Below are 26,024 nucleotides of genomic sequence, written 5' to 3'. Positions count from 1 at the left end.
TCCCTTTTTGTTTTTTTTTTTTTTTTTTTTTTTTGCAGTATGCGAGCTTCTCACTGTTGTGGCCTCTCTCATTGCAGAGCACAGGCTCTGGACGTGCAGGCTCAGTGGCCATGTCTCAAGGGCCCAGCTGCTCCACGGCATGTGGGACCTCCCCGGACCGGGGCACGAACCCGTGTCCCCTGCATCGGCAGGCGGACTCTCAACCACCGCGCCACCAGGGAAGCCCAACAGTACCACTTTTTACACTAATTTCTTTTTTGATCCGGAAAACAGTTTATTTTTTCAAAAATATGTATGATCTGTGTTAAACATATAATGGGTTTATCATTATTATTTTAAATAAATCAGTAAACAAACATTTTAAAATTTCTTAATTATAATTTCTAACACAATAAATTGAAAGCACATTTAAAAAAAGCTCTTTGGGGTCCTCAATAATTCTTAAAGATATAAAGACCCAAAAGTTTGAGAATTGCTGCAACAGAATAATTAAAATACTTTGCAAAAATGAACTCAACCTAATACTTGTTTTCACCTAAGCCCTAAAAACACAGCAGTAATTTTACAGAGAAACAGGTAGGAGACAGGTTGGGCAGATGTCTTGAGAGGATCTCAGCAGATCTGAAATACAGGAAACTGACATTCACTTGAACTGTGCGGTGGGAAAACTGAAGCCAGTCGCCACAGACGACCAGGTACGTGTGGAGGTGAGTGAGGAGGGGGTGGCTAGAGACTGCAGTACAAGGCTTATAGTCAGGAGCCCCCGGTTCAAATCTTGCCTGCAACACCTACTAGCTATATAACCTGAAATAAATTATTAAGTCTCCCTAGGGCTCAGTTTCCACAACCATTCCTCCAGATAAAATCAGAGAAACTGCAGGAGAGTCCTGGGACAAAGAGTATTTACTACTGTGTGGGGCTTCTAAGCAAGTCTTGGCAGTCAGCCACAGACTCTAGGAATCCACAGTTGTTTTCAAATGGGGAAATTAGAGGAAGTGAACATTTTCATGCAAAGCAGGACATCTCAGAAGCCCAGCTTTATTTTGGAGCTAGGGAGCAATCAGTGCAACTCTGGGCTGAAGCCTATGGATTAATCAGAGCCCATTCAATAGCAAAGTGTTAATGGTACTAAGGTATTTATTAACTAGCTCAGGATGGTTCTCAAGACAAGGGCTGGATTACGATAAAGCTACAATCATAGTTTTCCCCCAAAAGAGACTGAACTAGGAGAAAGGTGAGGTGAAGGTGAGACAGAGATGGTTCCAGGCCATAAAGGAGTCCCAGAAGGGGTTAAATCAGATTTATAAAAGTTCTTCATTCATTTTTCCAACAAATATCTGAATGGGCATAGAAGCAGGCCTTGACTTTAGGATTTTATCTGAGAGGAGAGGATATGAACATTAGTAAATATAAAACCACATACAGTAAAAAGCAACATGCAAAGAAGTACGTATAAACATAATGGAAAGATGAAATGATAATTTCCAATTGCGGGTGGGATGGAGGAGGGTCGGGGAAGGTTTCCTGAGAAAAGGATGTGAAGAATAAATACAATGTGGACAATTCAGAAATGGAAAACACAGGGCATCTTAGAGAGGCTGTTTCTGGAGCAAAACAGAGGGTAGAAAAGAAGCATCGTATATGAGAAGCATCTAGCAGCTCACTGTGGTGTAAGTATAGGGTGCTTGAAGGGGCACAGGGACTGGAGACTGAAGAGGGAGTCTGCATGGGGAGGAGGAGTGCTATGAATTCCACCCCAAAGGGGAGTTCCCTCTCCCATTCTTCTTAATAACTACCCTAAACTGTCACTATTGTCTTCAAGCTCCCGACTCAACCTCTCAAACCCTTCGGTAAGATTTTTAATTTCGACATTATTGAAAACTAGAGACTGACAGGTGCCATCTTTCTCCACTTCCTACTCTCCATCTACAAACTTATCCACACACACCCACCTCTCTTGTGCTGGCGTCTTTGTGGGGGACAAGGTACCCCCTTTCCTGTTAGAGGCTACACCTATTTTCACATCTCCCAGGACTGTGTTCTATTTTCTTTTCTGTTCTACTCCATTTTTACTTCCAACCCTCCTTCTTCTGGGTTTCCTCTCCAACAGATTATAAAAATGCTTATTTTCACCCACATTCTTTTTTTTTTTTTTTTTTGCTTTTTTTAAGATGTTGGGGGTAGGAGTTTATTAATTAATTCATTTATTTTGGCTGTGTTGGGTCTTTGTTTCTGTGCGAGGGCTTTCTCTAGTTGCGGCGAGCGGGGGCCACTCTTCATCGCGGTGTGCGGGCCTCTCACTATCGCGGCCTCTCTTGTTGAGGAGCACAGGCTCCAGACGCGCAGGCTCAGTAGTTGTGGCTCACGGGCCTAGCTGATCCGCGGCATGTGGAATCTTCCCAGACCAGGGCTCGAACCCGTGTCCCCTGCATTAGCAGGCAGATTCTCAACCACTGCGCCACCAGGGAAGCCCCCACCCACATTCTTTAAAGAAGTTTGAATGAGAAGTCTTTACTTCCCACTCAATATGGCATCCACCCTTACCCTGGACTGAAATGTAACTTTCAAGTTCTCAATGACTTCTATTGCCAAATCCAACGGACATTTCCAGTTCTGATCTCATCAAGCATCTCTGTTAAGTTTCAATCCACTGATCACTCCACTGCCTTCTCCCACCCTTGTGCTCTCCAGCCCTCACTGCACTGTCGGTTCTCTTAGCACCTCTAACGACCGTTTACTTGTTTTCCTCCATGAGCTCCATCTCCGATGCCCGTGAACATCAGTGGCCCACTGTTCTTCCACCTGACACAACCTCTCCGAGTCATCTCATCCAGTCTCATGGTTTCAATCCCCACCTGTCAGCTCAGGACCTCTTCCCTGAGCTATCATTGGACTATCCATGTGTCTACTTGGTTTCCCAACAAACAATTCAAACTTGGGACGTCCAAACTGGAACATACTTTTCTTCCAAACCTGGAATGTCCTTTCTTCCGTCTTACTGCTCCCTCACCAACACACATGTACATTACTTGACTAACTCCTGTTTATCCTTCATTGATCTTCCCCAGAAAATCTTTGCTGAACCTCCAGGTTGGGATAGATCTGTGCCCTCCAAAACACCCCAGTGTATCTCAATTACGGAATAATATCATCAATGCTATTACACAAATAATTTTTTTCATGCATCTGGTCGCCCCATTACACTGTAAGCTCCCTAGGGCAGGGATGGTGTTCTAACCACCTTTTAATCTCTAGGACCTAGCACAATCCTTGACACACAGTAGGCACTCCATAAATGCTTGGTGATGAATAATAAGAGAGATGTTTTAGGAAGTGATCTGCTGACAATATATAAAACATAAAGGAGAGAGAGACAGACCAAGAGTGAATGAAGCTGCAATGGATAACTGCAGTAGAACAAAGTAACACAAAGTCGGAACTAAAATAGGATTAATAGGAATAAAAAGAAGGGGATGCACATGAGAGATTCTGCTGTGATAAAATGAACTGGACTAGCAAAAGACTGAACTGGAAGGTGAGAGATGTAAGGGAGAGGCACAATCAATCATCTCTGGGAAACAAGAAAAGACACTGAATACACTGCCATAACCAGGAACTGTAATCTATTCTATACCTTACAAAACCTTCTTTAAAATGGGGAATTAGGGCTTCCCTGGTGGCGCAGTGGTTAAGAATTCGCCTGCCAATGCAGGGGACACGGGTTCGAGCCCTGGTCCGGGAAGATCCCACATGCCACAGAGCAACTAAGCCCGTGCACCACAACTACTGAGCCTGCGCTCTAGAGCCCGTGTGCCAAAACTACTGAAGCCCGCGTGCCTAGAGCCTGTGCTCTGCAACAAGAGAAGCCCACGCACCGCAACAAAGAGTAGCCCCCCTCACCGAAACGAGGGAAAACCTGCATGCAGCAACGAAGACCCAATGCAGCCAAAAATAAATTAAAAAAAAAAAAAATCGGGGAATTAAATGGCTTAAGAATTGGATTTTGGTGGTGTTCTCTGAAATCCAAAAATACCTATTATGTGATGAAATTTATAGTAATACAACGCTCAATAATGATCCGTAAGTCCTCTCCCTTCTCTTTCTTTCAGTTTCCCGATTTATCAAAGTTGGGTAAAACTGGAGGCTTTTAATATATCATAGGCTAATTTATCAGCATGACACTATATATCTAGAATAATTAATTACTAGAACTTGCCACACTCAAATAAGGGGACCTAAAGAGTTTCATGACTTTTTTTTTTTAACCTAAAATTATATGAAACTCTTAAAAAGAGGTATTTGATCTAAATTCTGAAGTTCAGATGCTAAGAGGAGAAAAGTTCTTCACGATGTTTTAGAACATAAGGCTTGCTGGTCGTGACACAGACTTTACTGCTATAGTAAGTTTGCCAAAGGTGACCAGGTTGTCCTAGGGCTAGCTTTAGAGCAGAGAAGGGAGGGCAGGATTAGAGCACAGGGCAACACTAATACGCGAGTAACACTTCCTCCTAAAGGAAAACAGTGTGTAGGTATGGAGAGGTAGGCCTGAGAATGCAGGGATGGGTGTGGAAAACGTAAACCCAAGGGGGAACCTGAGAATCAAGTGAGATTAGGAAAACCAAAATTTCTTAGGCTTATTTGACCCAGTGCAAAGAGTTTACCTGATTCATGATGGAAAATTTCCTCCCAATTCTGCTGTCTGGTAGCCGAAAGCCCTTCCTCCTCATACCATCTTCGGACTCTGACTTGAACACCTTCTCGGGATCTCCTTTCTCTTCTCCTTCAGAGAGCTCCTTTTGTTTCCTCTTCTTTCTCCTGTTACGTCTCTCTTTGGCACTCTTGGAACTGAGCTTAGAGATTTCAGATGAGCTCCGGGGAGAGCCTGCCCCTTCCTCACCTTCTTCCTCTATGGCATCTTCTGAGACAGTTCCTGCCGAAGTGGCCATCGCCGCCGCCTGCAAGAGGAGCCACAGCAACAGAGCAGATCAGAAGCAATTAACTGGAGCCACCCAAAGCCAAGCAATTAGTACAGATCACTTCCGTTCCCACAGATAGGGGAAAAAAGGGAAAAACGGAGGAGGGAAAACCAGCCCGTCAGAGGAGACTGTGGCTGGGGCCTGGTATCCCTTTTTCCTAGCTGAATTTGTATCGTGGCACACAGCCTTGCATAATCAGAGCAGAACGGCATGGTGAGAACTCTGGGGTTTATTCTCTTGAGTATCTCAGACAAGAACGTGGCTGCCACCTTGGTACCAAATGATCCTTTTTTTGGACAACTCTGAAAATCAATGCTAAGAAACTATACTATACATTATGGGCCCGACCATGTAAAAATACATATATATTTGGATAAAGATGAAAAAGTAAAGTGTTAGGGTGTTGGTGGAATCACAAGTTTGTTTTTCAAACTTTACTTTCATATTTTACCTGTATCTTCTTTTCAAGACTTGTTACCACCACAGAGAATCTCTGAAGGAGATCCTAATGTTTTTCTCAACAAAAAGGCTATGCTTATATGAAGCATTATATAGATTGCTCTGGCCACTTTTTTACCTCCCCAGCCAGAACAGCAGTTGTACACTGAACAGTTGAGATATTCAACAGAAGATCATATTCACAAACAATTTGGCCATTAAGACAAATGGAATAATTGGACTGAACATCTGCAGTTGTTACTTGGGTTATTTTAATCAGATCAGTGACTTCTATTTGACAGTGACTGATGCCTAAAAAGAGCAGTTGGAATGGCAATCAGGTGGGGCCTTAGTCACCGTGATCTGGCAGGAAAGACCATAGCAAAGAACTGGTCACCAACCTGTGCCTCTTCCTGTTGCTTCTTAAGTTGTTCCAACATTGCTTTGAATTCAGCCTCTTTCTGCTCTGCTTCCTCCAGTGTTGCCTGATTCTGTTCTTCATAAGCCATGGCCACCACAGCCAAGATCAAGTTCACCAGGTAGAAAGAACCCACAAAGATGACCAAGACAAAGAAGATCATGTACGTTTTCCCAGCTGCTCTTAAGGTCTGTAAAGACAAAGACCACTTTCTAAGTTGCTTGCATCAAACGAATCAGGCTGAAAACAACTCATGGGCTGGTGTTCCTCTGCAGGGGCACTACTGCATTTTTACACTTTTTTTTTTTTTTTTTTTTTTTTTGTGGCACGTGGGACCCCCCCGGACCGGGGCACGAACCCGTGTCCCCTGCATCGGCAGGCGGACTCTCAACCACTGCGCCACCAGGGAAGCCCCGTAGGATGAAGTTTTTAAAGAGGGGTATGACATAAAGGATAGTGGAGGGAAAAGAAAACAGGAAGGAGGATCCCAAGAGTATTCCTTGAGCAAGCACATAGACATCAAAGAACAATTGTGTTTTAGGTTATGTACACGGGACCCACTATTACTTAGTTTTCATTTTTGTTCTTCTCAACCACAAATTGAAACTTAGCATTAAGTCACAAATATTTCATGGGAAAGATTCAACCCTGAGGGAATACTAGGCTGTACAACAGAAAGGAAGAGTTCTAGGAGATACGAATAAGAAACTTCCCTTAAAGAGCTTCCTTCGTGCCTGAGGGGAACACATTTCTTATCCTCAAACTAATTTGCATTACCAAATGCTAGAGTCAAATGGAAAACAATGGATCATCAGAGAATCTCTAAACTGGAAAACCCTCAGCAGTCACCTAGACTAACTTCTCCACCACAACCAGCAAAATTAAACTTGCCCAGAGTCACCAAAGCAGCCCAACAGAACAGTAGTGACCTTTTAAAAAAAATCTGTCACAACATTCTTGAACGACTACAAGTGTGTTGTTACAAATTTCAAAACATGGACATATTTAGGCTCCAAGATCCCTGTGGATAAAATCTCATCTTTATAATGTCTAGCATAGTGCCTTGTACCATGTGTTTAATATTTCTTAAAAAGATGCCCTAAGCCCAAAAATCCAAAAGGAGAAATACTGAAGATGGTCTGGTGAAATGATAGGAAGTAGGTAGAGAAGGCAGATTCCCAGGCCAGGCAAGAGGCTCTCAAGTCTGTGAACCTCTTCAGCTACACATGATGAGCATTAAAGGACCGGGCCAAGAGCTGGGAGAATTCACTTACTTTTGTAAACCAGCTGACTCTGAGAAATACCATCCTAAGATCCTATATAACGTCTTCACCAAACGTCTCTCACACAGAATGTCCCCAACCCCACATATGCTCATGTAAATTCTATCACCAAAGAAAAAGAGGTAGCCCTAGAAAAAGAGGTATTACTTACTAATTGATACAAGTTCTCCCAGTAGTCCTGGGTCATAAGGCGAAACAATGCCAAGAAGGCCCAGCTGAAAGTGTCAAAGCTTGTGTAACCATAGTTGGGGTTCCTTCCTGCTTTCATACACTGGTATCCCTCTGGGCATTGCCTGAGGAAAGAAAGGGAAACAAAGGGCTTTTCAATGTAATCCTACCCAGTCATCAGCTGTAAGGCATCTCTATGACCTTGGAGATAATAAATATATAGATGGTTATTTATTACAGGCCAACAAACAGGAATTAAAAAAGAAGAAAAAGAGGAAAGAAACAAAGTAGCAAGGTCAGTTTTTCAAAAAATGATGTCATGGGGACAGTCAAGGATCAGAATCACCTGAAAAATGTTGATTCCTATGACCTACCCAAGACCTAGGAATAAAAGCTCTAGATATGGGATCCAGGAATCTGTATTTTTAAGGGGCGTGTCAGATGATTCTTATGCATGCCAAAATTTGAGAATCACTGTCCTAGATTCATATCAATGTGCAATTCAACCCAATTTAACTTAGCTGCTATCTGAAATGACAAATGGCTAGAAGTTCCTCTTAATCATCTCGATTCTCTTAACACCCATTGTGACAACCATGTCATACTGGGGATTTCAGTGACCTTGATTGTAACAGTTCTTCTGCTTTAAGACTCGCCTGATATTTATTTCAGTGTAATGTCTAGTATCTACTTCAATACAGAAATTAAATGAACTTCTAGTCGTCATGTCATCTTAAAACACCAACTCCTGTATTTACCAATATACTCTAAATAATGACACTACACCCTACATTTATATAGTCCTCTGTTTACAAAGCACTTTCACATATGTTATGTAATTGGATCCTTACATAACCCTTTGAGAAAGTGAGAACATGATTAAATCAGTTTTTAGATGAAGAAACTGAGGCTCACATAAGTTAAATGGCTTGCCAAAAGTCAAAAAGTAGCAGAATCAGGACTAAACTTTGTTGCTGTACACTCATGTTCACAGCAGCATTATTCACAAGAGCTAAAACGTGGAAACAACCCAAGTGTCTACTGACAGATGAATGGATAAACAAAATGTGATATATACATACAATGGAATATTATTCATCCTTAAAAAGGAAGGAAATTCTGACATACACTATAACATGGATGAACCCTGAGGACATTATGCTAAGTGAAATGAGCCAGTTGCAGAAAGACAATTTACTGTATGATTCTACTTAAGTAAGGTACTTAGACTGGTCAAAATCATAGAGACAGAAAGTAGAATGGTCGTCACCAGGGGCTGAGTGGAGGGGAGAATGGGGAGTTACTGGGTACAGAGTTTCACTGTACGAAGATGAGGAGTTCTGGAGATGCGTGGGGGTGATGGTTGCATAACAACATCAGCATACTTAATACCACTGAACTGTACATGTAGAAATGGTTAAGAGACCAAATTTTATGTTACGTGTATTTTGCCACAATATAAAAAGGGGAAAAGATATTACATTGCAACTCTTTTCCCTCCCCCACGTTGTCAGGCCTGGCATATTCTGGGTCAACCTTGGGTGCTAACCTATCATGAAGACGGTGTCCTTATTCGATATTTTATTAATTGTGTTAGGATAGAATGAGGAGAGTCTTCAAGAGACAGGCAAGAGATCTGATGTTATAGATTCTGCCTTTAGACTTTTACATCTTTAATTTTGGCTTGAGACTATGGACACCTTCACCTACTAGTGAAATGTCAACTTTGGACGGACAAATATAAGACAGAAAGAAAATCTGAGTCACCCAATACGTCGGGCCCACTAAGGATCCACTATATGAGCACAAAGAAAGAGAACATATTGTCCATTTTTGTCTGACAAATTATTTTAAGGGAGCATAATAAAATTAGGTGAGCTACTTACCCAGCATCAGAACTGTTCCCACAGAGTAAAGGTTCCAGCATGCCAGGAACTGTGTAAAAATTTGCTAGAAAAGTTTGAAGAGGCAGGAAATGAATAAGGCAGATTTCAGTGAATGAGAGAATTAACAGTTATTGATTTTAGCTCATATAAATCTTTTCCGACAGCAGTGAAACCTGGTAAGAATTCTTTCCCGTTAACTATTTTCCTATATACATTTAACAATGAAACGTGTAGCCTTTAGTGCAAATGTTCTTTTCACAGACACCTGACTTCTACTCGCACTTCAGATCTGTATGCCACGTTCTAGCACTTGAATCAAAGGGTTTTCACTCTACTCTTCTATCCTCATAACTTCTCTCTACCGAAGATAAACTGATCGCTAGTTACCACGCCCTACTTTAAATTAGAAGGCACGTTTGCCTTTCGTGTCCCTGAAATCCCCTTTGCAACACTTTCTTGTAGGTACTAACTGCCTTTATTCCTCAGGAGTGACTGACGGTGATACTGCTAACTTTCCCCCATTGTTTTACAGAAATACTACTAGACCAAATATTCCTAAGGGTGAGACCCAAGTGCCTTGGTTCCTGAAATGAACTTGTTAAAACTCCTTAACTGTAATAGGATCAAATGATTACTTAGAGATTACCCGACTCCCTAGACCAGATTGATTCCTAAGGTCTAAGTAGTATTCAGAAACCTTACTAGGTATACTCTATCAACTAAATGTTTAAATATCTCAGGGAAAAGAGGGTTTTTATCAAGTTTCTAAGCCTGATTTTCAAAGCACAAGTTTAGGGGTACGTGTGAAAAAGATCTGAAGTTTCACTTTTGCTTTCAAAGGGAGAGAAAAGAGAGAGAGGGAGGGGGGGCTGATATTTGAGAGCTTCTGAACATAATCCGGCCTCAAGGGAAGGGAGTAAGTTCACAAGGCTCCTTCCAGCAGTCCTGGCCTTCCTTTCTGGAAGACTTTTTCTTCCCCACTTGCAGAGACGGGGCCACCTACTTTTATTGTTGATGTACTCTTCCCAGTCAAAGCCCTTGGTGCCATTTTCAAGATAGCTCTCGTTGAAGTTTATGGGCCACACCACACACTTGTTTCGCAGGTTTCCCATGAAGAGCTGCAGTCCGATCAAGGCAAAGACACTCAGGCAGAACACTGTCAGGATCATCACATCCGACAGCTTCTTCACGGACTGAATTAGGGCGCCCACGATGGTCTTCAGGCCTGAGGGGAGAGAACCCCCAGAGTCAGAGTCATCCCACAGCCCTCCCCACCTCCCCCAGCCTCCCCGCTCCGCCACGGCTCTTAGTCTGCCCCACAGGGCCGCCCATGAAGCACGGCCACTTCACCATTTACACCACGGGAATAACAGTGGGGCAGCGGTATTATCAATTCTTCCAGGGGCGCCGATATTTTTTTTGAAAAAGAAAGTCCCTTCTCCAGCATGCGGCTCTTTTCTTCCTGGAAGCACTTCCCTGTCTCTGAGTGCTTCTCAGCGATTCAGATGAGTCAAGGTCTTACTTGCCTCAGTGTTGCCACACATGCTGTTCCCTCTGCCTGGAATGCTTCCTTCCCTTCTCTTGTCCCTCCTGCCTGTTTCCTATTCATCCTCCACTCTCGCTTAAAGAGCAATTCCCCCAGGAGGCCTTCCCTGACTTTAGGACTCTCCTGCCTCCCCTACTATTACTATTTTAATTAGCACCTTTTACTTCCTCTGTAGCACTTATCATGGTTATAGTTAACTATGTCTGCCTTGTTCACAGGTGTATCTGCATGGCTTAGCCCACAAGGTACTCAGTAAATATTAGCTGAATAAACAAACAGAAAATCAGGAATTGAGGAGGCTTCCAGTTTGGAAAGAGAACTACAGGTAAGTTTAAAAGCCAATAATAGGTGAGAAGGTACAATAATATTTTCCCAAGAGCTCTGGAAATGCCAACGTATTGAAAAGGTTAATCAGTATCAATCTAGTATTTGTGGTTTGTGTTTCCACTAAAAAATATACCTTCTCTGCATCACATATACGATACCTTTTTTCTGTCCTAGATTAAAAACTTGAAAAAGTTTAAAAAAAACATATAACCCACTTGAATTGGCGGTTTAAATGCAAGCCACTGGTTCAAATTTGAATCTGCAGGCAGATTTCTTAACTGCACAGGGAGAGATCAGTGATGGGAGGCAAAGAAAAGTATGGTTGTGGGCTCGTGATGTTTGGATCAAGACTGAGTCTACATGTGGTTCTCCTGGGCATGCTCACACATCAGCTAACCATAAACCATAAGACATGGCCAAGAAAGCACTGAGCACTTCCGGGGTGCCAAAACACCAGGACGGACAGCAGGCAGACACAGAGCCTTGACACACAGGCCTCAAGAGGGATCTTATCCCTAATCTACTTCTTTTTTGTTTTGTTTTGTTCTGTTTTTGCGGTACGCGGGCCTCTCACCGCTGTGGCCTCTCCCGTTGCGGGGCACAGGCTCCGGACGCGCAGGCTCAGCGGCCATGGCTCACGGGCCCAGCCACTCCGCGGCATGTGGGATCCTCCCGGACCGGGGCACGAACCCGTGTCCCCTGCATCGGCAGGCGGACTCTCAACCACTGCGCCACCAGGGAAGCCCCCTAATCTACTTCTGAAGACAAGACTATCACACTGAAATTCTACAGAAATCCTAACCCTGGCTCTGATCCTAATCCTAAACCTAATTCTAATCCTGAGTCTGGTTAGATAATTACTAATCTTAATCAAGTTATACAACTTCCTTACGTGGCCTGAGCAATAAACCTAACCTCCTTGGATCTCAGTGTTTTCATCTTTAAAATGGGCATGATTATAGTAGACTATCATAGGGCTGTTGCAAGGATTAAGCATGATTCATACAAACACTTAACACAGCACCTGGCACACAATAAATGAATCAAATGTTAACCATTTTTGTCTGGACCTTAGTTTACTCAACTGTAAAAGGTATTTAAAATATCAACCTCGCTGGGTTGTTGTGAGGTTTAAATAAGATAATGAAGTTAAATACCAAGTACAGTGCCTGGTACTTACTACCTGTTAGCTATCACTACTATACATATGTTGCCCTCCTCAAAGAGACAGGATAATGGGATAATGACACTGCTTGGCTAACCTCGTACGATGGTGATCTAATGGGTGGTGTGGACGTGACTCTTCTTTTGCTGTATTTTGCAAGTGACCACCTAGAATTTTCAAAGTTGAGTCCAATGGTGGTAATGGATGCTGTGCCTAGCACAAGCCCTGGCACAAAGCAGACACTTAATATGTTTTTAAGTTCTTTATTGAAAGAGTAAATGAGTAAGAAGCTTTCTTTCATACAGATATCCTGAAAGGGATGTAAGGGAAATTAAAGAAAAAAGAGCCAAGAGTTAGACTGTAGAAGACGTGGCAGTGTGCAAAGGCTTATGTTTGCTCACAGAGCGGGCCTTCCATGGACACTGTGGCCACCAAAGGGATTAGGAAGAGCTTGCCTGGGCTCCAGGAATAAGGCATTTCTGGCCTGATTCCTTGTCTCCTCACAGCGCTGTTCAGAAAGAGCACAAGGCAGGAATCAGAAAGCAGGAATTCTGATCCTGGCTCAGCCACTATTTATGACCCGCTGTGTTTCAGAACAAACTTAAGGTCACCTCCCGGTCTCATTTTCTCATACACAGAACATGGATAAACGCAGGAGCACCGGCAGTGGGCAGTGGAGGAGAAGCTGAAGAATCGTCTCTGAAAGTGTTTTGGGTTTTTTTTTTTTCTTTTTAAAATCTTTTAAACCGTGCCTTGTGGCACGTGGGATCTTAGTTCCCCGACCAGGGATCAAACCCGTGCCCCCTGCAGTGGAAGCGCAGAGTCCTAACCACCGGACCGCCAGGGAGGTCCCTCTAAAAGTCTTTACAAATGGGGCAGAGATATTTACTTGTCCGTGATTAAGTAGCTGAAGTTTCAATCTTTTATTCCTAAGTCCTGGAAAATTGTATCATAATCACACAGCTAGGTAAGAAGGTATTGGTGGTATAGAATAAAAGGCAGCTATAAAGAAGTAAAAATTGTTGCAGTGTTCTGGAACTCATTTCAATATGTTGCTAAGGAATAGAAAAGTCCTTCACTATATTTGGCTGGGTTGAGGCAGGTGTATGTTGGGTCGATAAGTCAATTCTAGGCTCCTAAAATTATACAGTTCTGCTTTCAAAGTCAAAGAGTGATTTTTAAAAAAGAGTAGTTGATAAACCATAATGGAAAAGAATATGAAAAAGAATGTATATATATGTATAACCGAGTCACTTTTCTGTACAGCAGTAATTAACACAACATTGTAATTCAACTATACGTCAATAAAAAATAAATTAAAAAAAAAAAAGAGTAGTTGAATAGGTCACTGAAGAATGGCTGTAAAGTTTATTTTCCTGGACTTCTTTATGAAGAGCTTATATAGCCATCTCTCCTGAATGGTTCAGACAATCACCTGTCTGAATACTGGATGATAGTTCAAGGCCCTTTCTACTTCTATTTTAATGAATTGAGAAATGAGCTGTAAGCTGTCATTTGTATTAGTAACAAGAGGATAAAACTTTAAAATAGTCAAACCAATGTATTTGTGACATTAATTAATTTTTAAAAGCATACAATTTTAGCATAAGTCTAATCTGATTTTCCTGGGCTGGGAACTCTTTGGACAGTTCCAAGCCCATACAACAGGAAATTCCAGGCCAAGAGCTCAAACTATCTTCTGTTCCATAAGGGTGGGCTCCCAGCAGCCTTGTTTGTAGGAAGTGACCTTCACTTAGTAGTTAGATGTCAGGATGCACACCTGACCTAAATCTAGATCCTGTCCTCCAGGAATATAGAATGGGACAAGAGACAGTCCAGTAGCCTTTTCATGTGGTGGGAATGATAATATATAAATCTGGAAGCTAAACGGTAGCCATATTCCATCATTATATTAGGATATGTCTGTGAAGTCAAGACAGCATTCTAAGGGATAGAAAAAGGAAATAAGAGCATGGAGAAGAGAAAGATGAAGACAAGGTACTCCCTGGTGTCTGGGCCTTTCTGGCTCTACATTCTGGTTTCACTAGCTTCCAGGAGCCCCAAAGCATCCCGGCCCTTAGTTTCCTTGAAGTACTCCTGTATCTTTTTACTTGCAACCAGAGATGCTCAAATAATACACCAACCCTACATGGAACTCCTCACTTTTCTGGGGATTGACCTGAACACTCACAATCGGCTGGTTCAACATCTCTTCTCCATAAACCAGATGCCACTGCTGAAGAAATCGGTACACATGAGTCCAGAAAGCTAAAAAAAAATTTTCAAGTGTTTTCCTTTCAAGTCTGAGGCTTAGATCAACTCCTCTGTGGAGTTCTTTCAGCTTTCAAGAAGGTTAAAGTAGAGACTTGAGTGGGAAATGGTATTCAGCCGCTTATACTTTACGGGGTCTCAAAGGAACAAAACTTAATTCAGCAAAAATGATCACTAAATAACACTATGGCCATCCAAAAAGTTTATTCTCTAAGATTCTCATCCAGATCGTTAGGAGGAAATTAGAGGAAGGCACAGGAAGAAGAAAGGTGATGTAACTTAATACCTGTAAGTGAAGTTAGGCACACAATTACTCAGCAATATTAAATGTACATGGTTACTGGATTATACACAGGCCTCAGCCAAGACTCTTCTTCCTTCCATTAGTGTTGATAATTGCAAATGACCATATCTGCAGACACTGATGCCAATTTATGGAAATGACGCCATCAATGCTTTTCTCTTTTTTGCAGTACGCGGGCCTCTCACTCTTGTGGCCTCTCCCGCCGCGGAGCACAGGCTCCGGACGCGCAGGCTCAGCGGCCACGGCTCACGGGCCCAGCCGCTCCGCGGCACGTGGGATCCTCCCGGACCGGGGCACGAACCCGCGTCCCCTGCATTGGCAGGCGGACTCTCAACCACTGTGCCACCAGGGAAGCCCCATCAATGCTTTTCTCAAGCTCAACCTTCACAGTCTTGCCAGCAGTGGCTGCCACATACTAGTAAACACAGCCAAGCAAAAGTGCTCCCCCAGCAACAAGCAACACAGGTCAAAAAAAGTGAGAAGTTGCTGGTAGAATTTCTGACCTGAGGCGTGCAAGAATGGAGAATGCCACTGTTCTGGTTGTGAGGATAAACTGTCTTACTTCCTCGACTGGTTCACAACACCATATACCAGAATACGCAAGAACGCTAATAATCCGAAACAGAGCAGAAAGCTCCTTCGTGTGACTCCTACACAACAGAGTGTGACACAGAAGCCACGTGGCGGCAAACTGGACAGCGGGAAGAGGCGAACGTTCACTAGCACTGGGACACGTCTGAGCAGAAGCAGTTAATAGATTTACTACAGAACAAGGAAAGACAGCTGGCCCCGATGTACAGAAAGGTCAGCTACCAGACAGGAAGTCGGACACTTAAGAAATTTTGAGAAGCAGGTGAAGCCGCTGCCACAGAATTTTACTCCACTCTATGTCCAAAGGCGCCTCTGAACCTCCTGTCACCTTTCCCAAGGCCCAGCAATCCCTTGCACAAATGAACAAAGCCTGCTTATGTGCTAAGTCCAGGGAAATCAGCCATGCATGCTGGGATCAAGATCTTCCACCACGTCGATGCCAGATTATAAATAAAGTCAATTTATCTTTCCTAGTTTGTGGTTCAGGTTGAGAAATCTAACTGGTTGGAAGCAACACGAGCCACTCCTCCTACAAAATGAACATCAGAGCAGGCCTCAACAGCAGTAACAAGCAGCTCTCACAACAGGGGGAAGAACAACTCCCCACTTCCACAGTCTGGCTCGGTCCAGACAAGTCCTGGGGTACAGTCATGCCAGGTCACCTTCCCTGCTGCAGATTCAGTCCTCACAGTGACAGTTCTTGCAGGTCCTTCAGATCAAGAGTAATGTGGGAGAGACTTGGGGGGCCCTTGATTTATTTACTCAAGACTAGATTCGTATCAAAGCCTGACCACAACTACACGAGCTCTCAAAGGTGGGGCTGGGAGGGGGCGCTGGGAGTTCTCAGTGTTGCTCCAATCAGGACCACTGTGGTAAACTTCAGCTGTCTTTCCTGAGAAACAGTGTGGAAAAAGGAGAAACGCAAAAGCAACTGGATTGATCACTAGAATATTTTAAAAGAAACAATGACTCTGAATATAGTCTTAAAACACTTCCTGCGGGCTTCCCTGGTGGCGCAGTGGTTGAGAGTCCGCCTGCCGATGCAGGGGATACGGGTTCGTGCCCCGGTCTGGGAAGATCCCACATGCCGTGGAGCGGCTGGGCCCGTGAGCCATGGCCGTTGAGCCTGCTCGTCCGGAGCCTGTGCTCCACAACGGGAGAGGCCACAACAGTGAGAGGCCCACATACCACAAAAAAAAAAAAAAAAAAAAAAAAACACTTCCTGCCCCCCTTCACAGTGCAGCAGAAATTGCCACATTCATAATGCACACATTGTAAGAAAATACCTTCTTTGTGAATATTGGGGTGGGAAGGAGAAGGGCCTCTCATTTTCCCTGCTTCTTATCTGATACCACAGGTCAAGGGAGAGAGACGGTAACAGAAATGAAAGCAGAGAAGTAACAAATCCAAGAGAAAAATGATCAAGAAATTACAGCTCCAAAGGGAGCAAAATGACCAACAGATGTAGCGCTTTGGGGGGCCATTTAAATGATGAGGGAAGTGAGAAGGGGCTGGCAGCGAGGCCCCCCCCAGCCAGCTTACTTACACCATTAAGTGCTACACTCGAAGAAAACCCTGAGACACCTTCTTGGAGATGCCCACCCTATCTTGGGGGCACGTTAGTCCTGTGGCTCACGGCCAAAGCACACAGGAGATGAAAATTCTGACAAAGTCACTCAGAAGTTCATTTTTGTACCCAGATAAACACAAAGTGAAAACAAAGTTTTAAGACATATGACATTCTCCACAGAAGACTTCAATGTCAAGTTGAATCCAGCAAGTTCCAGCCCAAAGAAAATATTAAAAGGGTCTTTTCCTGTAACTGACCCTCTTAGCACAGTTTGCGTGGCACTGTTCTTCGAGTTCTCCGAAGGAGAAGGGAAACCATGGATGATATGTATCCAGGTCTTGAGTTGGCAAATAAAAAGGGTCAGGATGTGAGTTTAGTCTTTTCTAAGCCACAAGAAGGCTCTAAATCAAAGTATCTCTTGTATAAAAGGCTGGAGCTAACTGGTGCACTGTACTCTCCAACCTTCAGGGAGTCCTGACTGCCCCGATACATTCAGAGTATCTATCGATACCAAAGGTGCTAAGAGGGAGGACGGCATCAGCCAGGTGAGCAGGGTGAGTGCTCTAGGAAAGGGAAAACTCTCATAAAGAGCTCTGTGAGAACTTGCAGGCCCCACATCAGTTCTGTGGCTGCTCTCACTCCTGTTTTTGGCAGCTTCGGCCGCATAGCACAGGGAGATCAGCTCGGTGCTTTGTGACCACCTAGAGGGGTGGGATAGGGAGGGTGGGAGGGAGGGAGACGCCAAGAGGGAAGAGATGTGGGAACACGTGTATATGTATAACTGATACACTTTGTTATAAAGCAGAAACTAACACACCATTGTAAAGCAATTATACTCCAATAAAGATGTTAAAAAAAAAAAAAAAAAAAGCCTATCATCAAACCGGGAGCAGGAAAAGGCAAAAGAAAGCAACAATTCCACTGAAGTGGCCTATGAGAAAACTTGGTACCCAAAGCAATGGTTTTTACTCAGAGGGAACTATGGCCCAACTCTATAACTGTGGAGTCAAAATGACTTAGATTTCCAGTCAAGAGAGGGCCCAGGTCTACTGCCTCATACACTGGTGTTACCGCCTGGGAAGGAGACCTGGGTAACAGGCAGGTAGGAACAAGGCAATAGCCCTCTACAAGTAGAATGGGGAGCAAAAGGACTTAGGATTAAAAGTCACACTTTAATTCAAGTATCAGTTATACCATTCACTGACAGTGATCTATTACTGGCTTTATTACCCCTTAAAGTTATTTTCCAAAGCCTCCCAAAGCCATCTCAGTTGCAGGGTGCTTCTAGAAATAGGAATCCAGGAATCTATTTCAAACTGTGAAGCTGGTGTCTAAATCTTCATACAAACCCTTTCTTTGGGTTTAGGTTTCTTCTTTATAATTGCTACTGCTAAAATCATTTATGGAGGACTACTATGGGCCAGGCACTGTGCTTATAAATATATATTTGTAATATAGAATATAAAACTAGACATGAATATATATCTATAAAACTAAAGTCATAAGGATAAATTACGTGACATCAGTCAAGAGTTATCTTGCAGAAATGCTGTGGTCAGAAGTTAATCATACAGCAGAGACAGAGACAGAGGCTAAGAGCTGGAGCAGAGACAGCATCTGCTGCCCTAGTTAGTGAGCAGAACGCAGCTTTCCAATTTAATTCTGGAAGAGAAGTTTTGAGATCACAAGAACATAAAGAGACAGATGCCTTGCGGAGTACGCTGGGGGAAGTGAGCAGAAAACATGGGATCATATTTAAAAGAGGCCAGAGGAGGAAAGAGACCAAAGGAAAAATGAAAGTAAAGATTTGGTGGTACCGATGTCTTAAAAAAATAATAAGACAAGGCCTGCCTAAGGGTTAGGCTGCCATCAACAAGCTTCATGAAGCTGCCTAGAGAATGAGCTGAATTTTCTGTCAAATGGATTTGAAATGGCTAGGAACTAAACCTTGATAAGTCAGGGTTATAGTTTTTTGCCAAGGAGAATATACTCCAACTGACACCCAGCCTCTGGTTGATAAGGAGTAAGCCACCATTGCTAAAAATAAAGGAATTCATTTTTTTAAAATATTTATTTATTTGGCTGCACTGGGTCTTAGTTGCAGCACCCGGGATCTTTTAGTTGTGGCATGCAAACTCTTAGTTGTGGCATGTGGGATCTAGTTCCCTGATCAGGGATCAAACCCAGGCCCCCTGCACTGGGAGCACCGAGCCTTAGCCACTGGACCACCAGGGAAGTCCCAAGGAATTCATTTTTTTTTTTTTTAAATAAATTTATTTATTTATTTTTGGCTGCATTGGGTCTCTGTTGCTGCATGCGGGCTTTCTCTAGTTGCGGCGAGCTGGGGCTCCTCTTTGTTGCGGTGCACGGGCTTCTCATTGTGGTGGCTTCTCTTATTGCGGAGCACGGGCTCTAGGCGTGCAGGCTTCAGTAGTTGTGGCACGTGGGCTCAGTAGTTGTGGCTTGCGGGGTCTAGAGCGCAGGCTCAGTAGTTGTGGCACACGGGCTTAGTTGCTCCGCGGCATGTGGGATCTTCCCGGACCGGGGCACGAACCCGCGTCTCCTGCATCGGCAGGCAGACTCTCAACCACTGTGCCACCAGGGAAGCCCTGGAATTCATTTTTAATAGGGCCATAATTTACTGGCCCACTTCATAGCCCAAATCTGTAAATGGAGAAACTTGAGGTTTACCTTCCTGAGGTTCTCAGTAAGCTACATTCTAAGTCTTCCCTCTCTGGGATTCTACCTCTGTGCTTCCCTCTCTCTGCAACTGATATCTAGATAACGTGTTGAAAAGGGGAAAAGAGGAATTATTTTTGGTTCAGCCACAAGGAGAAGCGCCACGTGATGCCAGGAATAGGATGCCTCTGTTCTTCATGTCCCTGTTTCTACAAAACTGCAGTGGAAAGCCTGGCCTCTCGGGAGTCTTCCCTGAAAACTCCTGAACATAACCAAAGTCGAACAGCAACAACGTAGCCTTGACTTCTGCCACATTTCTGCCAACAATATTTTAGTTAGCAGACTAACTAAAATATCTTTCCTTCCAGATTTCAAGACGGGTCTTTAGAAAAATAGTTATTACCTGGTAGAAAGGATTTGAATTAAATTAATGGATCTCAACCTGGGGGCCACAGGTGGGCTTTGGTGTTGGGGGGGTGGTGCCTGTGACCTTTCATCTGATTCTCAAAAGGATCCAAAACCTTCAAAAGGTTAAGAACCACTGAGCTAGCTCAACCAGAACCAAGGGAAAAAAAAGGCAAAAATTTTAGAGAGACTGTCAATCAACTACCTCTCAACCACGCGCGGATTCCTTTTTTTTTTTTTTCTTATGAAGTTTCTGTACTTTTTTGTTTGCCCACATGTTTAGATGTATCTTATCTTACCTTTGACTTTTTTTTTTTAACAGCACCTGTATAAGCTTTCACTGGGATTTATGTTTGAGAATGGTCTCTGAATATACAGGTAGTAGATGTCTACTGGTTCTTATTCTAGTGAAACAGACAGCAACAGAATGTGATAGACAGTGATTATTAAAGTTCAGGCTCTTAAATTTGTCTGGAACACTGGACTAGTTAACTGGGTAAGGTCTCTTCTGTGATTAAATAATTCCATTAACACAGTAACAATAAAAGTACAATTCTTCGAATAACATCCCATCAGCAAACCATGCGATAGGAAGCCTAGAAATCATAAGCAATGGAATGATGGTGAATGTTAAAATTACTGTAATTCCATGAGGCTAGGAAGCAAATGATTTTATATTCAAAGAGACAGCTAGCTCCGTGACAATTCTTTCAGATATTGTAAGATCCAAGTGATTCTTAAGCACGTGCTTTTTCAAAGCATGGATGGAATGGGGGCTGCATGCCTAGCAAGCACTGTCAGAGATACTGCCTAAGGACCAAAGAGCCATTCCAGAGAACGTCTCCCAGGAAAAACATGCGGAATGCAAGGCCATATCAGCTGTGCTGATGCCGCTTCGGAATGTGGTGGACAAAATGAATGGAGGAGAAAGAGGAGATGAGGCAAAGTCAGTCTTGTGTTTAAATTTTCTCACCTGGAATTACAGAGATAGTTTTCAAAGCTCGCAGAACCCTGAATGTTCTCAGCGCTGAGACATTGCCCAGGTCCACAAACTCTGTCACATATCTGTAGTAAGGGAGGTCACGCACAGACACAAATGACAAACACGGACACAAACACAAACACCAAAGGAAAAAAACAAAACCACAACAAAACAAAAAGTACAATACGTCACGTCAGGGCCCTAACCCAACACCTAACACCAACCCCGGGCCATCTTACCTGGGATTACCGAAATAGTTTTCAAAGCCCTCAGTACCCTGAAAGTGCGTAGAGCTGAAACATTGCCTAGGTTTACAAACTCTGTTATATACCTGCAGAATCAAACCAAAGTTAACTTGTAATGGTACCACTGGGCGAGGGTTTGAGAATGGGGGTAAGAAAGGGTCTTATATACAAGCTATGATTTCATTTATTTCCTTGAAAAAGAAAAGTTTCAAAATATAAACATTTACGGAACACATTTTTTTTTCAATCGGGCAAGGAGAATTCAAAAGTGTATTTGAAAGAAGTGATACCACCAGAAGGTTCCTAGGGCTTCCTTTCTTCCTCAGCATTGTGATGTGAAGATCCCAATCAGAATGACTACTCAGTCCATTCACTTTTTTTTAGTAAAAAGGAAGGCCAGGAGGTATTCAAAGGCTTATGTCTCCAAGTTTTATGAACAATTTCTTAGGAAAAGGAGACAAATTTCTGCAACAGGAGTCTCATAAAAACAAATCTACATTAAAGTAACTCCCTAGTTGACAATGGCAAAAATGCCTGAAATCTCTGCATAAATGACTTATCTAAGAGTTGTATGCATATCTTTGCAGTCATGCCTACAGATGAAGTTTTAGCCCGTGACATACAAAAACAGGGCTCAGGAAAAATCCAGATCGTGGGATCAGAGCCAATATTGTGTTAAGTGCTCATTTAAGTGCCAATGTGGCACTGTGGCACTGTGTTAAGTGCCAATATTGTGTTAAGTGCTCACCAGCTCTGTGCCTAGCAAGGACACTTAAATTTTAAATGAACAGCAATGTGTATTCATAATGCTAGAAAGCTAGAAATTGTCTTAATATAACAGAAAGTCAAAGTTCCAGTTTCAAATATTCAATGCATATCATTCATTCACACTTTACAGTTGAAATACATTTTTCTATCTGATGTCCAGACCCATACATACACAAATGCACTCAATTTCTTACACGTCTGTGTGCATACACATAAACACACACACAATCTATACAACACACTTAGCCCCTACCAAACCACAAAGTACTTTCCCAACCTGAAAATAAAAATAAAGTCTGCTATAACTCTTCTATCACCAGCTAAACTTCCCAAAGAGATACATTTTCATTGTTAAAACAACACAGATCACCCTAGCATACCAATGTGGTGTTACACTCCTCCCTAGTAATAATAGTTTGAAGCTCTGGTCGGTAATTCTTTACGAAGTGACCAGATTGGATACAGTTGGCTCATGTTTTGACTCTAAAATATGCTCTGAATTCCGCAACATCTGGATAGCCTCATGAAATTACATGTGATATAACATACCCAGGACACTGAGTTCCAGCCTAAGGTTTACACCTAAAAAGTCTGAGGTCTTCACCGAGGCCGCCGAGTGATAATTGTGCGACCCCTGGTCAATGTTGTAGGGGAAAATAAAATATGAGGGAGTGTCAATGGGAAATCACTTCCTACTTTCTCTCCCAGCTGTCAAGCCTCTGCTCACCATCTCCCATATATACATGCTGTCACTTCCTGAACCACAAGAGGCCCTCATAAGCAAGAATCATAGGCACAAGTCCATACTACCTTACATGGTTATCCATTAACTCCTCCTACAACTAAGCCCACAAACTCACACTTACAGATTGTCATACAAACACACCCAAGAGCACAACCACACACACATAATCACCCAGAACACCAATAAAGTAAGCAGAGAACTTACGCCATCATGATGACACTGAAATCTAACCAGTTCCACGGATCCCGTAAAAAGGTAAAGCCATCTATGCAGAAACCTCTTGCAATGATTTTCACTAGTGATTCAAATGTATAAATCCCTGTGAACGTGTACCTGTCAAAGAAATGGATATCTTGAGGTAATTTCTGAACAGACAGAGACTTTAAATGAATCTTTTAAGATAACACTTGCCGACGACAGGCGGCTTCAACTAACAGAGACAAAACAGAAAGAACACAGCCAATGCAGCAGAAAGGAAGTGAGGAAGAGAAAGGGATGCTTCAAATGAAAATTACTGAAATGCACAAACCAAGAACTCTGGAATGTTGCACTGGGCCCTGACGGGTATTGCAAAGAAAAAACTCTGTATTGCCATCTAGCACATGATCATTTTGAACCAGGCGAGGAGGCCCCGCAGCTAATTTTAACTTGGGACAAGTCAAAAAGAAAGGGAAAGCTAATGTTGGAGAAGAAGGCAGTATCATCAGGAACTGAGGGTACAAGACGGTGATGGGGCAGCAAGTCAAAGCATTGGCTAACATAGGAAAGGGCAGAGGTGATGAGTAGTAACTTCCAGGGCACACTTTCTCTTTCTAGAGTTGACTTCTAAGGATATTTCTTAAATTCCACGTGTATCCTCACACATCTTTGTGACATGAAAAGTGGGCAATAATTTTCTTCCTTGGTGGATATGCTGTGCAGTGCAAGATTCAGTGACTAAAAATATTTAAAACAAGCTGGCAGAAAAAGAAATAAATGAGCTACTTACTCCACATTCTTCGACCATTCAGGAGGGTTACTAAAAGTCATGAATACACAGTTGGTCAAAATAGTGCACATAATGATCATGCTAAACACTGTAGAAAAAAGTCAAGGGAGAATATACAAAATCTGGCCAGTTTTTATCCTCAGGAAGCAAACACATATCGCATTGGGTATCACAGGAATTAAATCAGTAACCTGAAAGGAGACAAAGCACAGAGAGGAGGAAAAGGCGAGGTGATAATGAAAACTGTGGTCATCACCATGAACACAGAGTGCCACCATGTGTACCCACACCTGGCCAGAGAATGTGAGTGGACACAGCAGCATGGCCACTCTCTTTCAAAAGCACTGTCACTGTTCTACTCCTTTTGGATAAACATTTCTCCCTCTTACCACTTATGCCTCTAAATACCTCTCTGCCCAATAACCAGAAATCTTGTAGTCTACCAGATGCCAAAGTCATCAGATGAGAAAATAAATTAAATCTAATTTATATTATTCAGTAGTCATTTATTGTTAATTATCTTGCATTACCCGTTATTTGGAAATGTGCATGTCATTAACGATTTTTTTTTTGTTTTTAATAGTCTTCCAAAGGTCTGATTGTTCTCGTGGGGCAAGGCAACAGCCAATGTATGCTGAATTTGTCCAATCTGGGAAACCAGTTATGGTACATTGGGTAAGGATTTTAAGGACATCTGCACCACCGTACTCCTAAGAATTAGGTAACGAGGCCAATTCATCTGATCATTCTGAGCGTGCCTGGGAATGTTTATGGGCAGCAAATCATTTTGTTGCCATTTTAATTCCACCCAGGACCTTTCTCAGCCCTTCCTGTTCTCGTCTACTGAGAAAAACTAAACTGCTTCAGGTCAATATGAGTTACTCAAACTCAAACTGTCACTTTAATAAGCACAGAAGCCATATCTCATTTGTTGCTAATTCACGCCCTCTCGCTAATGGCATTCACTACCTTCATTCTATTAGTGGAGTTTTAAAAAGAGAAACTACTTTTCACTACAGCTGGATCTTTCTTCAGGGCATAACAATATGTTCTGGCTAGAAGAGAAAAAACACCATCTTCTGATCCAACAAAAAGGGAAAAAGTCCATTGTGAATTATTTACTTATAAACCTTTAGATTTCAGATCTATGTTGCTTGTATACCAAAGATTCCAGACCAGGTTGCTAAGTTCTTACTGTTAATAAAATGTGCAAAAGCTTAGCAAACCTATTTACAAAGTAGCAACTGCTGGTTTCCTCATCCTACTTGGAGGGTACAAAAACTCTGAAGCATGGGACTACGTACCGTCAAATTGAAGGCCAACCATGAAAGTTTAAAGTCACTAGGCAAAGTTGCTATCCCCATCACATAATTTTTCATCTGTCATATACTCTCCTATATTAATAAGTCAAGCCACATGAATAAATTGGCATTTTCTGTTTAAGGGGAGCAAAAATGCCAAAACAGATTCATAGCAATCTTGCAATCTAGATCTAAACCTCTGTACCAAGGAGGCCATTTAATCTGAGAAACTATCTTAGGTACTTTCTAAGCTCACTGTTCAGGAAATCAAAAATATTCAAGGCAGGTCTCTAAAACACTCATTCAATTATTTGTAATTTAAGAAGCAGCTTTTCAAAAATTCTAACATGGACTTTAATATATAAGAAGCTGAATAATCTAACTCTTGAAGTCTGAGTGCTTTAAAAAGTAAGACTTCAGTAAAAGGTTACCATCTTAATTTGTTGCTCTTAATGATATCCACAAAATTCCAGACTCCCATGACATCATCCTAAGAAAAAAGAATCTGCTGAAGCTCAACTCAGGATTCAGCAGAAGTCACTCTTAAAACTTCTAACTGGTGGGATAGTCACCTACACTATCGGTAAAATACTTAATATACAATTAAGTTGTCCACATTCAGAAACACACACCAGTGACCATGCAACTGCTGCACTCACTCCACATTTGCAGAAAAGGATATGAATGTATCAAAATTTTAATAGCTATTCTTCTTATCAGGTTAAAAGGACTTAAAATGTACAAGGCAGGCGTGGCACTAAATCTGAAGAGAGTTTTCCCTCTGTTTAATACTACAAAGGTCTGTGGAAAAAGAGAGAGAGAAATTATTAAAGCATGGGAATTAATCATCACATGAAACAACATTTTTCTAGGCAAGAAATAAACTCAAATGTACTTGTAAGTTTTACTTCCCAGTTTGGTGTCTAGGGCAAGAAACCTTCAGGCAATATTAAGGCAAGAGAAACCTC

General features: G+C 42.4%; 1 protein-coding gene across 1 annotated transcript in view; it reads right to left on the bottom strand.

Moving 5' to 3' along the window:
• Positions 1-26,024, bottom strand: part of SCN8A (sodium voltage-gated channel alpha subunit 8) — a 116,960-nt gene that overhangs the window by 65,749 nt on the left and 25,187 nt on the right. The window contains 9 exon segments of the mRNA XM_007452326.1: positions 4,662-4,955; positions 5,816-6,022; positions 7,267-7,408; positions 9,170-9,233; positions 10,173-10,394; positions 21,001-21,092; positions 22,972-23,100; positions 23,756-23,845; positions 25,739-25,857. Of these exon segments, the coding sequence (XP_007452388.1) occupies positions 4,662-4,955; positions 5,816-6,022; positions 7,267-7,408; positions 9,170-9,233; positions 10,173-10,394; positions 21,001-21,092; positions 22,972-23,100; positions 23,756-23,845; positions 25,739-25,857 (1,359 nt within the window).

The sequence above is a fragment of the Lipotes vexillifer genome, unplaced genomic scaffold (assembly GCF_000442215.2).
Source record: "Lipotes vexillifer unplaced genomic scaffold, Lipotes_vexillifer_v1.1 scaffold422, whole genome shotgun sequence".
Taxonomy (NCBI): Eukaryota; Metazoa; Chordata; class Mammalia; order Artiodactyla; family Lipotidae; genus Lipotes; species Lipotes vexillifer.
This window is presented reverse-complemented; position numbering and strand designations above follow the sequence as displayed.